This window comes from Lactuca virosa, chromosome 4 (genome assembly GCF_052849685.1).
Source record: "Lactuca virosa cultivar CGN04683 chromosome 4, Lactuca_virosa_CGN04683_v6, whole genome shotgun sequence".
Classification (NCBI taxonomy): domain Eukaryota; kingdom Viridiplantae; phylum Streptophyta; class Magnoliopsida; order Asterales; family Asteraceae; genus Lactuca; species Lactuca virosa.
In genome coordinates, this window is record NC_136429.1 from 514,697,064 (window position 1) to 514,715,948 (window position 18,885).

Consider the following 18,885-nt stretch of genomic DNA (forward strand, 5'->3'; position numbering starts at 1 on the left):
ATCCTTAACTTTTTCTTTTCCTTTAAATGTAGATGCAACATTAACAACAGACAACTGGGAACAATCAACATCCTCAAGTTCACTAATTTCACTAATATTGTCAGAATTATCTTCAATATCAGCAAAATTAGATTGAGAATCAGATGTTGAATTCTCAGTCTTTTTCAAAATTTGAATTTGTTCAGATTTAGTCAAAGTATCATTCACTATGTTAACTAATTCATTCGCATCAAGACATTCATTAATTTTGACAATTCCATATTTATATCTATCATCAGGAACTTTGTCAAAATCAGCTATAATTTGCTCACAATCATACGAAATATTATCTACCTTAGCTCTTTCGTATGCTAGAAAAGGTAGTAACTTTCTATGTTGCTCTTTACTTATTTCACATGAATGATGTAAATCAGTTAATTTTCCATAAAGTCTTTTAGAAGCATTACAATAAATGTTTCTTTGTGCTAGCAAAAGTTTGACATCACTTGATAAAGTATCGCTATCACACATAATATTTGTTATTTGTAATTCCAAACAATCAATTTTACTTATTTTCATTTCTAATCGCTTTTTGGTCTCTAATAACTCCATTGACAACTTGTTGGCCTCATTGCTAGCAGACACAACAATTGAATCAAAATAAGTAACCGTCTCATCAAAAGATATTAGTTCAGAATCATAAGCATGTGTAGGAATATTGAAAGATTCGAGAATTTTACGTACCTTTGTTGTCATTGGGGATTTGTCTTCTGTCTTGGATACAAAGCATCGTCCTTTCACTTCGAATTCCTCGTCATCTGAGTCCTCTTCCATTTTCGCATACATTGCTCCATGTGTTGGATTCCTCATTTCTTCATCATCTGATTCGGATGACCAGATTTGATACGTTCCATCTTCATCCTCATGTTCACCTTTTGCAACCAATGACAAGTTTTTGGCTTTTGCACGAACCTCCTCAAGCTTCTCTGCATAATACGCCTCATCTTTAACTTTATTTTTCCTCTCATCCTTCTTTCGAAGCATACAGTCATTCGCAAGATGATTAGCTCCATTGCAATAATGACAATCTACACCAGCATCACCTTTCAGCTTTTTCTCGATTTTTCCTTCAGACATTTTCAAATCTTTCTTCTCAATTTTCTTTTTCTCCTCAACAACAGTTTTACTCACAACATTTCCTTTTACCTCAGCAAGCTTAGTCTTCGGATTGAACGACTTTTTGAAAAACTTCTTAACACGATTATTCGAGTAAAAAGCTATCGCCTCATCATCCGAATTCATGATGAATCCTTCTTCTTCCTCAGAATCACCATTTTCAGCTTCTTTCTCAGATATCTTTGATACAAGTGCCAATGGACCTCCCAAATTCAGCTTCGTCTCCTCAGCAATTTCATTTACCTCAGTTTCGTGTGTCTTCAACTGATTGTACAAATCATTGAGAGTTGATGTATCAAAACTTTGTTGATTCTTCACCATCATACTTACGCTTCTTCATTCTTTTCGAAGACCCATCACAAAAATGAGATTGAATTCCATTGAAGTCCTGGTAATTCCATAGCGATTACAACGATAGATTAACTCGTTCAGTCGATCATAGTAGACTTCAATTGTTTCACCTTCTTTTTGTCTGAAATCTTTCAGCTCAACCAAACATTGTTTGACTGAATTGATTTTAGTCTTCTCACTTCCTTGAAACTTATCTTTCAGATTGTTCCAGATCTCCTTTGCAGTTGTATAACTCCTTACATAATTGTACACAACTGGAGGTAAAGCTCCTCGCAATTCTCTTATACACCTTTTCTCCAGTTTCTTCAGACGATCAGTTTGATTATCAACAACAGAACTTGTAGTATATGAACCAATTGCTTGAACAGTCACTGGAACATTAACATTTCCAGTGATACATGACCATAATTCTTCATCAAGACCATTCAGATAATCCTGCATACGATCAGCCCACTGGTCATAATATTCAGGGATTAGCATTGGAATTTTGGTTGATGATCCTAACAAATGAGAAAACGAGGTCATCGAATTGAGATTGAAACTCGCCATTGTTGTACGGAAGTTGATTTTGAAAATTCTTAAGAAGATTTGGAAATTTGAAAACAAACTAGTTGAATCAAATTGAAATTGCTAGAAGAACACTCGATTCAACAATTCAAATGCAGAATCAAATCACAGACTAAGATCTTGACAAATTTTCCACGATCAAAAAGTGCGGAAACTTTCGAACCAAAAATTTGATTCAAAAACTTTTTTGAATGGATGAAAATCAGATCACAGATGTGATTCCTGCTCTGATACCAATTGATGAATCAAAGAATCAAGTATAAAACAAATCAGAGTATGAAATCAATTAAGAATGCGAGATTGAACACCAGATGTAAATATGATCTTGTTTCAGCTCTATTACGCTTTCGAATGTTTACAGAGAATCAAGACAGGTCTGTAAAAACTCTTATCTAACTCTAGTAAATATCCCTATTTATAGGGAACTGAAAGCGTACAAAAAATATACTAAGGCATAGACACTAACGCTTCGAATAAAAGCGCCTTAGTAAAATACATTACAAAACATTCGAAGAGTTAAGAATACAATTCGACTTATTACAATAATTCGACCCTTACACCCTTTACGAGTCTAAACATTTACGGGACTTCCTTCCCGAACCACTGGTCCAACCACAAAAGGGATTTAGTGGTCACTACACACCGACTCGCCGAGTTCCAAGAACAACTCGTCGAGTCCCTTCTTGACCCTTACTATACAGTTGATTTAAATGGGTCTTAACACGTCAAAACCATAGATCTGACCTCCTAATGTCTATTTAATACGTAAAGTTCCAAACTTGGTGCACATGCATGGGGTTTTTGGCTAAAAAATCCATAAAAGGTGCTCTACAATGTGCATGGGGCTCTCATGGCCATAGAGTTGGCACCTTTATGCCATGAGACCCCTCCAATGACTCAGATTTGAAAGTAGAACCCCATGAATCACTTCACAAATCCGAAAATGGCTTAGAAAGCCCTAAATGCACCCAAAATCTAAGCCCTAAAGATGAACAACCAAATGGAAGACCAAAACAGGGGGCATTTACCTTGATTGAGCTGAAGATGGAATAAGATCTCTGGATCTACAACCCCAACTCGAATTCCCAAGCTTCTTCCTTCCTTTCAAGCTTCATAAACCACCCAAAAGCACCAAAAATAGCCTTAGATCACTCGAAGCGGCTAGGGTTTCGATATGAGGTGTTCTGGGAGCATAAGGGACGATGGAGGCTGCAATAAGACGTTTAAATAGGGTGCAAACCCTCAAATTTAGGATTTCACCCAAACAGCACCTACTCGCCGAGTCAGTCTCCGACTCGTCGAGTAGGTCACTTAAACTTCCCGCGGATTCCGTCTCTACTCGACGAGTTGGGCCACCAACTCGTCGAGTCCCAGAGAAAAATACATAAAATTCTTGAATTAAAGACATACCAGGAATCGGGTGTTACAAAATATAAGCTATATTAAAATAGGGTAAGCATAACTTACTTACAAGGGGGTTTTAGCTAGGAGTCGGGCTCTGCAGGGGCAGAACTTCGTCGTTGAATCTTTCTAAGAAAGATTCGTGCAGCGCTTCAGCGCTCACCTTACTATACTAAAACTACAGAAAGAGAAGTCGAATCACGAGGGACCGAAATTCTCGGGGGATAAGAAGAGAAAGACTCTTGAATCAAGAGAATGGTGCAAGAAATATGAGATCCCAAGCCTCTTATTTATAGTAATTGAATTTACAAAAACTACCCTCCATAATTACTTAATGACCTTATAGTTATATAAACGACTAAACACCCCTTCATAATACTATTTTATATAGATTTAACGATATTTGTACTAAATTAATGTCGAAAGTACTCAACACTAGTCTTGTAATAACCGCATCGTCGATACCTTTCTAATGATATATACATTTGTATATATATGTGTACGTATATATCATTTATACTTTATTTTAATACGTAAATATGCTATTATAATTTGTAACTCGTTCATACGAACTCCGTTTTTGACTTTCTTTATATCCACGCGTTGGTATTTACGAGTACTACAACTTTCATTTAGACGCCGTCAACTAATTCTCATTCTATCTCAGATTTACAAAACTGTATCGAATTTATCGTGCTCGAAGAGTAGGGACCAAGTTTCGTCCACATCTTTAAAATACGAGCTCTACTCTCGACATTATTTATATCCACGCGTAGGTAAAAACAAGATCTAAAACTTCCATTTAGACTCCGTCGGCTAATTCTCGACCGATCTTAAATTTAACAGTAGGAGGAGATTATACTGTTAAATGTCCGCGTAAAATTCATAACTTCTACATACGGACTCCGTTTTCGTCTGTCTTTTTACCATTGAGTTCCTATTAATGATATCTTCAACTCTCATTTAGGTCGCGTAGGCCAAAAACTGCTCGAACTAAAATTCGAGTCTCGGGTCGTGCACTGCTATGCCAAATCTTAGAAAATTCATAACTTCCTCATACGAAGTCAGATTTGGGCGTTCTTTTTTTGTATGTTCTCGGTTTAATGTATACTACAAGTTTTTTTTAGATCACTAAGGATAAAAAGTCTTCTACCGTAAATTCACTATTTACGTCTCCCGGTGCCGTGCCGGTTTTGCCGTAAAACTTCGACGGGCCATAAATTCTTCGTTATAACTCGGATTTCGGTGTTCTTTATATGTACGGAACCCTTGTAACATATACTACAACTTGGTTAAGATTAATCATTATAAATAATCTTCCATAAAAAACTCATTTTTGATGCTCATCGTCTCTAAATTGACTAGCCCGGATCTGTGGGCGTTACAAGTTTTCTATGTTCTTACGGGAGGCTACCCGTACTTATTCCGGTGGAATGTCGGGATATGAGTTTTGGAGCCATATCACTTTTGGTGTTTTCAACTCCGGTGTGTCACCAGAAAGCAACATCAAATCACCCATTCACCGTTTGCTTCATAGGCTGATCACCTTCTCCATCCACCATAAAAATTTTGGAGATAAGGGTCACCAAGATTAATTTATTTGTCTTGTGGTCTATTTTACAACCGGGTTTTTGTTGCAATCTTCCCTACTTCTTGGCTCGTTACTTGGCAGAATATGCAGTGAGTTCCCGACCCCGGAGCCCAATCTGTGGTGGCCATTTTGTCACCCGCTTAGCCAAGTCTTATGGCGTGCTCATTCCTGCGATTACAAGGACACTTACGTGTATACAAGGGAACACATTTTCTATGGGATACCTTGAGACCATACGGGTTATGGTCAATTATGGGACGCATTGGGGGATACTGCACATCGATAACGAGGGTGAGGACCAACCGACCGAAGAGCCTGAGCAACAACCATAGCCAAGGCCTCAGAGGAGTAATGTGCGAGGACGAGGAGAGAGAGGACAACCGGTGCATCAACCCGCACCTTTTGGAGAAGCGCATTTTGGAGGAGATATGGCAGGTTATTTTGATCAATTGTCTTTGAGCACTAATTGGATTGGGGCTACAATGGAAAACATGGTCCGACATTTCCAGATTGAGCAACCACCACAGTTGGGTCACTACCCCATTTGCCCAACGTGGAGCTTTTATCAACATTCGAGGGGCGATGGGGCCGGGACTAGCGGAGCGAACGAGGATGATGAGGATGATTGATCGTTTATTTTTAGTTTTATTTCGTTTATTTTAGTCTTGTTTGGTTTGGTTTTATGTTGTTTTTAAATTTGTTTGGATTGTAAGACTATTAAGATATTATGTTACTTTTTGCTTCCTTTGGTTATTAATTTCCAGATTTGCTAGGAGCCGCATGAAAAGGATATCGAGATATGAGTGCGTATATGTTTAGCCGGGAGTGTTTAAAGTCGAGAGTCGAGACCCACAATTTAAAATAAGTGTGGGGTGAGTCAAGAGCGAAGGTAGAGTTAGAGAGAAGAGTATTAATCCATTAAGACATGGGGTTGAATACAAGAATTGAAAGAAGAGTTGGGGGCAAATTATTTCTGGGATTCCAGTTTTCACCTCGTGAATATTCAAATATTCACCTCGTGAGTCAGTATATGATGACTTCCCAGAACCCGCTTCACACCGACTTCACCTCGTGAATATTCAAAAATTCACCTCGTGAATTCAGTAGCCCCACGACGTGAATTTATATTTCACAAAAAATGCATGTTATTGTTCCATATTCATTATGTGGTTGACCACCATTCTTTTTGGGATTATCATGAGGATAAGAATGGCTCATTTTCTTTACCATACAATGTGGCGTATGCTTTCCCACATTGTTCTTTCCGTTTTGGAGTTTTACACCACATTTGTTGAACATTGAAGTTTCGATACCATACTCTGCCGGTACATTACATATGTCGCATGTTCAAGATCCAAGTTCCTATTTCACGAAGTCCGTATTCAAGATGCACACTTTATCCACACTTTTGGAGTTCGATCTCGCCACTTCTATCCCAGGGGAGTCTGTTCCTTTTTCTCCCTCTTTTTAATTATATGTTTTGCATAGCATAAAATGAGAGCATTGTATGTAATAAGTGTGGGGTAGGAGGTCGAAAAAGTAATTGTTTGGGTTGAAAAAAAAAGTAAATTGCTAGAAACGTAGTAAATTTAAAATTTTTAATAAATTTGCAATAATAATCTAATAATTTAATCTAGTAATAATAATTTGAACTTAAGTTGCTAGTGTTATGTGGGATTATCCGATGAGAGCTCAAATGTTTAGTTGAACCAATATACGTTATAGTGCATTTGTGACCTCCTTTATTCCAGTGAAATCATGGGATAAAAACACAACCTCGCTTAGTTTGAGGGACGCAATATGTTTAGCATCGTGTACCAGAAATGTATCCAGGAAAAATAATACCTTAACCAATAAATGTTGAAGTTAAGCGCTCCTGCATAAGCATGTAGGGTTTTGAGTGAAAAAGTGAGTTATACATGTAAAAAAAAAAAGAGAGAAATTACCAAAAAGTGAAAAGTTGAAGAATTTTTGGAGCTATAGAAGTATCAAAGTTTGAAGATCAAAAATCAAAAATTCTGAAGAAAAATCAAAAGTTGAAGATACAAAAAATCACACAAAAAGGTGATGAATTCAAAGTACAAATTGAAGATCAAATGTCAAAGAAAGAAGAATTCAAGAGCTCCATTATGGTATCTTAAAGTTGTAATTCTCTAGTTATGTATGCTTGGGTAGCTTTACAAAAATACCTTGAGGTTAAGAAGTTTTCTGCGGATGGATTCGGAGAGATGCATAAAATGAGCATTGTTCAAAAGAAGTGGGCGCGTGTTTATGAGGATTGTGAGTATTTAGAGTATGGGGGGTCCTTTAGGAAAAATTTTAGACACAAAAGCATGCGTTGAGGTCTTGGCATAATGGCTGAGCTGGAATTGGATTGTTCTATGTGATGTTAGTGATGAAGGTTTAAGTTAAAATAAGTAGATTTGCTTTAGGGCAAGCAAAGAATAAGTGTGGGGTATTTTGATATTGCTATATTTATACGTATTTTTAGGCAATATTTAAGTACATTTATATATATATATTTTGGTTATTTGCATAGAATAATGGTACTTATAAGGTTCAATTATATTTTGCAGCCAAAAAGAAGATATTTTGAAGAAAAGGGACTAAAAACGTTAAAGAATGGAACTTTGGAGGTTAAAGGCTTGAAGGAAAAGAGAATCAGAAAAATATCTACTCACGAGGTGAGAATTAGAAGATTCACGAGGTGAGTATGGCCTTCTAGAAGATAAACATCGCGGATCAGGAATCCGTGTTGTATACGGATATTTACGAATTCACGAGGTGAACTTTGGATATTCACGGGGTGAATCGGGAAAAATTCAATACTATATATATCCTTGATCCCTACGACTTTGGGGAGGTTGGCTGGCTTAGAAAGGTTCCAGAAGTCGAAAATCAGAGAGAAAGAAGGCCTGGAAGTTGGTTTTAACACCAAGGAAGAAGAAGTTCATAAATCGATTCATAGTTTGGTACCTTTAAACATGCTTTTGATTATGGATTGTGTTTGCTTATTTGCTAGGATATCCAGCTAAATCTAGCTGCTTCTGTTAGCTAGATGAAGCTGGAACTCATGGTTTTATTTAATTAAACTAGACTTTGCTTGTTGGTTATGTCTTGTGTTGATTGGTTTACCTAGCATGATTGACTTGTTAATTTAATTGCTTAAACTTCTTATTCTGTGTAGTTAATGACCATTATTCTGCATGAATTTGAACACCTAGTAATTTAGTGAACATTAGATTATTAGAGCTAAGATCGAACCAATCTTAGTTGAGAACTTGAATTAATGAATTAGGTTGTGCTAGAGAACTCATATTATGACCATAATTGTGTTTATCAAATCAATCTTACATAACTCCAATCCATTAAATAATTGATTATGTGTTAGCTATTGTATGACTATACATAGATCTACATGAATTAGTTAATCTTAGTAAATTTAGACCTAAATTGCTAATCCTATTTTAATTGGTAACCAACAGTAATTGTCATAACTAATTTATAAACCATTGAGTGAAAGCGTATTCGAACTAACAGAAGTGTTTTGTTTATTGATTGAATTGTGTTAAGAATTAAGTTCATCTAAACTTGCAAAATTAGATAAAACCCCTTCCTTTGTTAATAATTAGGTTAATTTAGTAGTAGATAATTTAATTAGACAATACCGTTCCCTGTGATCGACACCCGACTTACCCTACTATTCTATAATTTTGACTAGGTACATTGCCTAGGTGCAATTTAGTTAGTTAAGATAGTTAGGTTATAAATATTAAAATTAGGTGTAGCTAATTGCACGCATCACTTATACATATTGTCGGACCTATGGAGGAAATAGTACTCAGATGTGATGAGAGGGTTCGTCTTCATCTACCTTTTCCGTTTTGGTTCTTCTTGCTTCCATGAAAATATATATTTTTTTTTAAATTTATGAAATCAGATAAACCCGCTCTACACCATGTATCGTAGTCAATTTGTCACTCACGTCTAACAACATCAAAACAATTATTCAATTCAATTCTTTCCTTTTTTCTTCAATTACGCCTTCCTGTTTCGAATTGGTGTTTCTTTCTTTTCGTCATCCTTCAAAGTAATTATTATTTTTTGTTTTTTGTTTTTTTTTTCAATTAGGAAACCTCGATTCATACTCCAATGATCGACCAAATAAAAAGGTTGGTGTTATCTATGGTGTTATTAGCTGTCTCAGTAAGCCCTATATTCATTCAATATGCCATGTTATTATTATTATTTTTTAATTAGGGGAAACAACAATATTACTGTTGGGAAATGTCTCCAATATCCAAATCTATAAAATTAAGATGACAAACAACCTACCAAGCTAACAAAGTTACAATACTTGTTGTTTAAAAACTCTTATTAAACATAGTGTACATACCTTAAATGCATAGACAAATCCATGTATAGTATATGTGTGTCTACTACCGATTCTTGGCGCATTTGGGTTCAAATAGTCCTCAATCTTATCAAACACAGTACGCATCTATTTGTAAGTGAACCCCATATCAATCTGCCCCATGGGTACATATGTCAAAAAATTACACTTAATAAGTATATGTATCATTTTGATATAATGCTGGTAAAAAACTATATACCTGTTAAAAACTCCTATAAATTAGAAATGTGTGCCATACGTTCATTAGTAACTGGCTGTCAAATGCATTTCTCAAAAAATCATTGCTCTAGCATATACAACAGGGAGACTCTCACCATATCTTCATTACCTAATTGACGAAGTAAGTTATTGAACACGTCCGTAAGGCCAACCACACTCACCGAATGTGAAAGCGACACAAATGGAAACACATGTTCTTTGAATTTTGCAAAACCAGAAGTGGGACGAATATAATCCCCGAACCGCAAGCCGGTAACCAAGTAGAATGCTTTCCTGTCAAAGCAAACCTAATACCCGCCAACCGAAAATAGAAGCTCTTCTAGGTTAACTGGATCAAAAGTAGTAACTTCGTTGCACTTAAGATAGTGACATAATAAAGGGTGACATTAGACACCCATCAACATGTTCACGTAATCAACAAAACATGATCGCCTAAACATCGCCCCACAAACTAGTCAGCTTTGTAAGCGCGCCATGATTTCGCGCCCAAGTTCAGGTATGCAGGTTGTAGTAACAACCGCTTCGTATGTTATATCGTGCTACAATCAAAAGAATTATTAATTAGGGATTTTGTATGTATGTTCCGGAGCGGAAATAGGGTTTTTAATTGTATTCCGGAATTAGTGTTTTTGATTGTATTCCAAAATTAGGATTTTTGTATGTATGTTCCGGAATCCGAAAACTAGGTACGACATTCCAGACCAAAATTCCAGACCCAGTTCATTGTATTTCGAACATGATTATCAAATTCCGGACACGTTCCGGACTAGCGGAAATTAGAGTTTTTGGTAACAATGTATCATACCTATAATACCTGTATAATTGCGTAAACTAAATGTATAAATGTATAAGTCCATGTATAAGTCCATGTAATCCTATTAATGTATAAGTCCATTTTTTAACAATGTATAAATGTATAAATGTATAAGTCCATGTAATCCTATTATTTACTTAACACAATTAATATTTATAGAAAACCCTATAATACCTGTATAATTACGTAAACTAAACATTTTTTAACGTATAATCTAAAATAAATGCAATTAGTTAGAAACAAATTTGAAACTTACAAATAAACATTGCATTTCTTCACTGCTATCTCAATTGTAAATGTGTCCAGAATGAGATGTAGGGTAATCCGAAACAAGAGACGTCGAAGTCTAGTCCGAAATGGGTTAAATGATATTTATAAGAGAACCATATTACCAGGTCGAAATTATCTACCCATTTAACCGAATTTAAAATCGGATCCAGAATGCCTCATTCCAAACCAAGTGGTCATTTAAAAAAAAAGTTATATTTCGGAATAACAACCAAAAAGAGGGTAGATTACTCATTTCCCATAAATATATTTCTTGTTTGTAATCTTATCGATAAAGGGGGTTATCATATTTTTTGTTACAATGGATACTTGTTGATATTTTGATGTTTGCATGTTAGGTCCTTGATGTTTGTACCTCATAAAATTTCAAGTTGTTATCAAGGTGTATACTGTGCATCAATGTAATAATATAATGAATAAAATTATAATCATGATTTAAAAGGTTTTACAATCGAACATATGTTACAAAGTATTTGGATATACCCGATCTATATAAATAAGATGTCTTGCTCAAACTCAATAGTCAATAGATTAATCGAGTTTTAAATATCATATATCATAGGTATTCAACAAAGAGCATTTGTAAAACCACATTCAGCATCAACATTTGATACCAATCAAATTGTCAACACAACCACCGGGCAGAATATGGAAGTTATGAAATAGTTTAAGGACTGTTTCTGTAACTTATCCCAAAGTTACATGGTGTCGAGTCTTTTGGTTCACTTCTTGCGTTTCTTTCTTGGTGTTCCCTCCGATCGCGCCTTCCGCCAGATCTCCGCCCCATTTTACCAACAATCAAAACCCTCAATTGGAGTCGCCACCGCTATATAAACCCTAACGATCTAGAGAGAGAGGGAGAGACAGAGAGAGGCGGACAAGGTATCTCCATCACCTTCGCCTTGATCTCCGTCGAAGCGTTTTAAACCTAGTCACAAGTAAGCCAGTTTATGTTCAAGTTTCAGTTCTCATGATTTAAGGTTGATTGTTTTTAGTGAGAATGACGCTAGTTATTTATATAATATATTCAATCGTGTTAGTCCGATTTCGTATGGTTCAGAACATATGTAGCCTATAGTGAAAACAAGTGAAGAAGAAAGCTCAAACGAAACAAAGGGAAAGAATTTTATTAGTATAATTACGTAAAGTTCTTCATAAGATTACTATCGAGTTCTGATTGTGCTATATCGAGTTCTGATTGTGCTAGGTCATTTAATCTACTTATGTTTAGTTTACGGTCTTCATTGCAGTTCAGACTTCAAAGGGGGGTGATTGGCTGCTAACTAGATTGGAACTTGAGTTGTTAATTTACAAGAGAGATGACAAGGTTTCATGTCAATGGAAAAGTTGTTGATACTGTTGATTTGCTGAGGAAGAGACACTGGCCATGGCGATTTGATTCATGGCCATTTGCCGTACTTTATGCTACATGGATGATTGTTATCGTACCCAGTTTAGATTTCCTTGATGCCTTCATAATTTTTGGAGGTTTGGTTGTTCTCCACATATTGGTGATCCTCTTTACAGTATGGTCTGTGGATTTTAAATGTTTCGTTCAGTATTCAAAGGTTTGTGTCTTTCTAAACTAATTTTTCAATGTAATTTCTTTCTATAATTCACTTCACTTAACATCACATTCTTATAATGCTCCTATACACGTTTTGGTTTCTTTTATATGGGAATTGTGATTTGTGTAATTCTTTGGCAGGTTAATGATATTCATCATGCAAATGCATGCAAAATTACTCCAGCCAAATTTTGTGGTGCTAAAGAAGTAGTACCACTACATTTCCGGAAGGTTATAAGCTCAACTTATATTACTTATTAGAAAATCATTATCTTTTTATCATCTGTATCAACATTGACATCAATATGTTTTTGTTTATATCAGCTGGCAGGCTCTTCAACAGAGGAGATATATTTTGATTTCAGAAAGCAGTGTTTCATCTATTCAAATGAGAAAAACACTTTCTGTAAGCTTCCTTACCCTTCCAAAGAATCTTTTGGGTATTATCTCAAAAGTACTGGACATGGTACTGAAGCTAAAGTTCAAGTTGCTGCTGAGAAATGGGGACGCAATGTGTAAGTTTCTTCAATTTTATGCTTTTTCCCATGTCACTAGTGATATCAACTCACATTTCTTGTTATCTTATCAAAATCTTTTTCTAGATTTGAATATCCACAGCCAACATTCCAGAAATTAATGAAAGAACACTGCATGGAGCCCTTCTTTGTATTTCAGGTCCGTTTAATCATCAATGAAAGACACCTTTAACATGTGCTTTTGTTACCCTTTTTTGTTAATAAAGCTATTCCCTTTAAACTGCAGGTTTTTTGTGTGGGACTTTGGTGTCTAGATGAGTATTGGTATTATAGTCTTTTCACCCTCTTTATGCTGTTTATGTTTGAGTCAACAATGGCCAAAAGTCGATTGAAGACTTTATCAGAACTTAGACGTGTGAGAGTAGATTCTCAGGTGCTAATGGTGTATCGTTGTGGGAAGTAAGTTATTATCTATTCATCTTTACAAATTACAAATTACAACTTTCTTTGTTGACTTATGTTGACTTTTGTCATGACAGGTGGACAAAGGTAGCAGGAACAGAGCTTTTGCCTGGTGATGTTGTGTCCATTGGTCGTGCTGCTGGTCAAGATGGAGAAGAAAAGTCTGTCCCTGCTGACATGCTTATCCTAGCTGGCACTGCTATTGTAAATGAAGCAATCCTAACTGGCGAATCCACCCCTCAATGGAAGGTGCTTCTCTTTCTTGAAATTTACTTCCTTATTTCAAGAAAAGGGTTTATGCTTTATACTTTTTAATATTTCTCTACTTTATGTATACAAATTACATGTTTTTTCAGGTTTCAATAATGGGAAGAGGACCTGAAGAGTGTTTGTCATCTAAACGAGATAAAAACCATGTTCTTTTTGGTGGCACAAAGATATTGCAGCATACTCCTGATAAGGTTTTTACACATTACATTAAAATAAAATCCAATTTTATTTAATTTTCAGTCTAAAGTTTACTCTTTTGTAATTTATTTCAGACCTTTCATATGAAAACTCCCGATGGTGGCTGTTTAGCAATTGTTTTAAGAACTGGATTTGAGACAACTCAAGGGAAACTCATGCGGACTATTTTGTTTTCAACCGAGAGGGTAATTCCGTAATTTTGGTACATTTTTATCACTGTTTGTTTGATAATTATATAATTATATATATATATATATATATATATTATATATATTTATGTAGGTTACTGCTAACAGCTGGGAGAGTGGGTTCTTCATTTTGTTTTTAGTTGTTTTTGCAATTATAGCAGCTGGATATGTACTAAAAAAGGTATAAAGCTCTCAACTGGGTGTTGAAATTTGACATCTATTAGCGTTTTAAAGGTGTGGTGAAGGCTATAACCGTAATTTTTTCATGATTTAGGGGCTTGAGGACCCAAACAGGAGTAGATACAAGCTTCTTCTGAGCTGTTCTTTAATTATAACCTCTGTGATTCCCCCTGAATTGCCAATGGAGTTGTCAATAGCTGTTAATACCTCATTGATTGCATTAGCAAGACGTGGTATATTTTGTACAGAGCCTTTTCGTATACCATTTGCTGGGAAGGTGAGCATTAACATTTATTTTTGTGGTAAAAATTAAAATTGTATTTTTAGTCCCTGTGGTTTCTTCATTTTTACGGGTATGGTCCAGTTGTTTGATATTGAACTTTCTGGTTCCCTAAAGCATAGTTTCTTCACACTTGAAGTCCTTGAATTTGACACCTTTAATAGATGGATAATGAATGTTAAATGCTTGTAAAAATGACCATTTTGTCCCCCATTGCTTTATGTTTTAGCATGTCTTTGCTAGTAATGTCTTTTAGCTTCTAATACGTGTATATTTGGGTAAATTACAGTTTTCTAACTTGTGTGTTTGTTGATTTTTACGTGTATGGCTTAATAGTTTGATTTTTAACTTCTGGTCCCTGAAATGTTGCTTTGTTGTACTTTTAGTCCCTGACTTTGACACTTTTAATAGATGGATGTTAAGTGCGTGTGAAATGACCATTTTGCCCCAGTTTCTTAGCTAGTTTGATCATATATCTGGGATTAAGTCTTTTAGCATATACTACATGTATTTTTAAGCAAATGACATTTTTAGTCCATGTGGTTTGTCGGCTTTTACAGATATGGTCCAATATTTCGATTTTTAGTCCCTAAAACGCAATTTGGTCATGCTTTTAGTCCAACTTTGACACCGTTAATTGATGGATGTAAAATGACCAATTTGCCCTCCATTTCTTTGCTATTATGATCATATAGTAAATCTTTTGCAGGTTGATATATGTTGTTTCGACAAGACGGGAACATTGACATCCGATGACATGGTATTTACAATTCTGCCATTCATGGTAAAATTTTCGTTTCCAGTCCCCCATTCATGTTTTTTTTTTCAGGAATTCTCTGGAGTTGGTGGACTGAATGCGGATTTAGATCTTGAAACAGACACTAAAAAAATCCCAACTCGAACTTTGGAAATTCTCGCTTCTTGCCATGCACTTGTTTTTGTGGACAACAAACTGGTATATAAAATATTATAATAATTATAATCTCAAATTATAATATTTTGATCATAAAGAAAATACATTGTGCATTTTTATATTTATACCATTGCTTTTAGGTTGGTGATCCTCTTGAGAAGGCTGCAATCAAAGGGATAGAATGGAGTTATAAATCTGATGAGAAGGCCATGCCTAAGAAGTAAGCTGTTATCAATGAAATTAAACCCTAATTAACATTTTTTTTAAAAATATATAAGTGATTGAAATTAATTAATAATCTTTTTTTTACAGGGGAGGTGGTAGTGCAGTTCAAATAGTTCAAAGGCATCACTTTGCATCCCACTTGAAAAGAATGGCAGTTGTTATTCGTACAGAAGAACAATTTTTTGCGTTTGTGAAGGTACTTAAAATGTTAAATACTTAAATATAATATAACATATTATGGTGTATTACCTTTATTTAATTTTATTAAAATTTTAAATGGTGTTTATTTTAGGGTGCACCAGAGACCATTCAAGAAAGATTAAATGATATACCCTCGTTTTATATAAACACCTACAAGAGGTACACACGTCAAGGCTCCCGTGTCCTTGCTTTAGCATATAAACCCCTTCCTGATATGACGGTAAATATATTTTTCTTATTTACTATTTTGCCCTTCTGAGAATCCCTAGTTTTCACTTACACAACAATCGGCTTGTTTGTTATAGGTGAGTGAAGCTAGAAACTTGGATAGAGAAGTAGTGGAAACCGGACTCACTTTTGCTGGTTTTGCGGTATAAATATTAAATTATTTGACTTTTTTTTTTTTTTTTTTTTTTAAAAGTTTATTAACATGGTTTCATTTTTGTTGTATAAATAAACTTCAGGTATTTAATTGCCCTATCAGAGCAGATTCTGCTACTGTCTTGGCTGAATTGAAAAAATCATCACATGACTTGGTAAGTATCACTGAGTGAAAATTGTTTGTTAGAATGCAAGGGTAAAGTGGTCATTTACTCTCATTCAGATGATTTTATTTAGTTTTCTTGAAAAATAGCAAAAAAGTTAAATTTATGAATTTTGCATTAGGTTATGATTACGGGTGATCAAGCATTGACTGCATGTCATGTTGCTCGTGAAGTTAATATAATCTCAAAACCAGCTTTGATTCTTGCTCCAACAAAGAACAAGGAACGATATGAATGGGTTTCACCAGATGAAACTGAAGTTGTGAGCTACAGGTAACAAGAAATAGCAATGTACTTTCATTCATCTGCTTATTATAGCATCCTATTTTTATTTTTTTTCAAAGTACAATGCCTTGATAAGAAAATACATTATCCACTTTCTGTTTACAGTGAGGAAGAAGTTGAGGCTTTAGCAGAGGATCACGACCTCTGTATCGGAGGCGACTGCTTTGAAATGTTGCTGCAGACTTCTGCTGTTGTTAAAGTCATTCCATATGTGAAGGTTGTGAACCTTTTTTTCACTAAATTACAACTTTGGTCCCTGTGGTATACTGTATTTTTCGGTTTTGGTCGGGGTTCTGTTTTTATTTTTTTATTTTTTTTGTATCAGTTTGTTGCCGATATAGACCCATGGTTGTTGAATTTAACCACTCAGTTTAGCTTTTTTAAAATGACCATTTTGCTCATGGACAAAACCTGGAAAAATAGTATGATACAGGGACCAAATTTGTAATTTTTTTTAAACTTTTTATATGAAGTTGTTTAGCTAAAAAATCAACTTCAATTATCAGGTATTTGCCAGGGTGGCTCCGGAGCAAAAAGAGTTGATAATGACAACTTTTAAATCATCCGGGAGAGTAACTTTGATGTGTGGTGATGGCACTAATGATGTTGGAGCTTTGAAACAGGTAATGCAAGAAATAGCAATTTACTTTCATAGATTTTGTTTATTAGTTAGACTAAATTACAATATCGATCCTTCTTTTGATGTTTCTTTCATATTGGCCCCTGAATTGTGAAATTCTAACTACTCAGCTGTTAGTGTTTTTTTTCCTTCCAAAATGACCATTTTGCCCTTTGACCAAAAACAAATTTGTAGTTTTTTCTTAAATTTATTAACGTCCGTCTCAGCTATTAAAAATTGAACTGATTTATGGATCAAAATTACAAACCGATTTCTTCTGGGACCAAATCTGAGAAAAGATCTGAATTCAGGGACCAAAATTGTAAAATTGACTTTATTAACTATCGTAACCATCTGTTGATGTTTATTTGTGGTTTTCAGGCACATGTAGGAGTAGCACTACTAAACGCAATACCTCCACCAAATCCCGACAACAAACCAACACCAGAAACAAAACCCACCACCAAATCAAAAAAACCAAAACCCACCACCGAACCAAGCTCCAGCACCACCATCACCGCCACTCCAACCGCCTCCAACCGCCATCTAACACCCGCAGAAGTCCAAAGACAGAAGCTAAAGAAGCTAATGGACGAACTAAACGAAGGAGACGACGGTCGTTCTGCTCCGATAGTCAAACTAGGCGACGCCTCCATGGCCTCACCATTCACCGCCAAGCACGCCTCCGTCTCCCCCACCACCGACATCATCCGCCAAGGCCGGAGCACCCTCGTCACCACCCTCCAAATGTTCAAAATCCTCGGCCTCAACTGCCTCGCAACCGCTTACGTCCTCAGTGTCATGTATTTAGACGGAGTGAAACTCGGCGACATCCAAGCCACCATCTCCGGCGTCTTCACCGCCGCGTTCTTCCTCTTCATCTCCCACGCCCGCCCACTCCCGACACTCTCCGCCGAACGCCCCCACCCCAACATCTTCTGCTACTACGTCTTCCTCTCTCTCCTCGGCCAATTCACATTCCATATCCTCTTCCTAATCTCATCTGTCTCCGAAGCTGAAAAACACATGCCCGAGGAATGCATAGAACCGGATTCGGAATTCGAAAGCAATTTAGTGAATACGGTTTCTTACATGGTGAGTATGATGATACAGGTGGCGACGTTTGCGGTGAATTACATGGGGCATCCGTTTAATCAGAGTATTAGCGAGAATAAACCGTTTAAGATTGCGCTTTTGGGAGCGGTTGTGTTTTTTACAGTGATTGCTTCGGATTTGTTTCGCGATTTGAATGATTGGTTGAAGTTGGTGCCGTTGCCAAGGGAGTTGAGGGATAAGCTTTTGATTTGGGCGGTTTTGATGTTTGTTGGGTGTTATAGTTGGGAGAGGTTTTTACGCTGGGCGTTTCCCGGTAAAATGCCTGTGGTTAAAAAGCTAAAGTTAATCGATGGTGAGAAAAAGTCGCAGTGAATTTCTTTTTACTTTTACACAGGTTTTTAACATTTTGGAGTTTTGGTTGGTTAATTTGGATTGATACAAAGTTAACATTTATTATTGATGTACTTTTAGATGATGAAAGTATTAAACATTATTTGTAGCGTTTTTTTATCAAGACAAAAAGTAGTTTATTGATGGCTTGATTGTAGTTTCTTTGTATCTTTTGGTCCTTGTGTACAGGTTTGGTATAAGTCTTGAAAAGTCGATATGCGTGGTCAAAC

At 35.8% G+C, this 18,885-nt stretch overlaps 1 protein-coding gene across 2 annotated transcripts; it reads left to right on the top strand.

Annotated features, from left to right (window-relative positions):
• Nucleotides 1-11,515: 11,515 nt before the first annotated feature.
• Nucleotides 11,516-18,799, top strand: PDR2 (phosphate deficiency response 2). Of its 2 annotated transcripts, none has more exons than XM_079046557.1 (22): nt 11,516-11,738; nt 12,051-12,368; nt 12,509-12,598; nt 12,692-12,882; nt 12,970-13,042; nt 13,130-13,302; nt 13,383-13,554; nt 13,662-13,766; nt 13,848-13,958; nt 14,056-14,142; nt 14,236-14,418; nt 15,131-15,181; nt 15,251-15,376; nt 15,475-15,554; nt 15,647-15,755; nt 15,852-15,980; nt 16,066-16,131; nt 16,225-16,296; nt 16,427-16,578; nt 16,696-16,807; nt 17,097-17,213; nt 17,591-18,799. In XM_079046557.1, exons 2-22 carry the CDS (start codon nt 12,120-12,122, stop codon nt 18,635-18,637), a joined length of 3,495 nt encoding a protein of 1,164 aa, XP_078902683.1. In that variant the 5' UTR covers nt 11,516-11,738; nt 12,051-12,119; the 3' UTR covers nt 18,638-18,799. The 2 variants fall into 2 exon arrangements, with proteins under 2 accessions (XP_078902683.1, XP_078902684.1); XM_079046558.1 differs by having other exon boundaries at nt 12,056-12,368.
• The last annotated feature ends 86 nt before the right edge of the window (nt 18,800-18,885 follow it).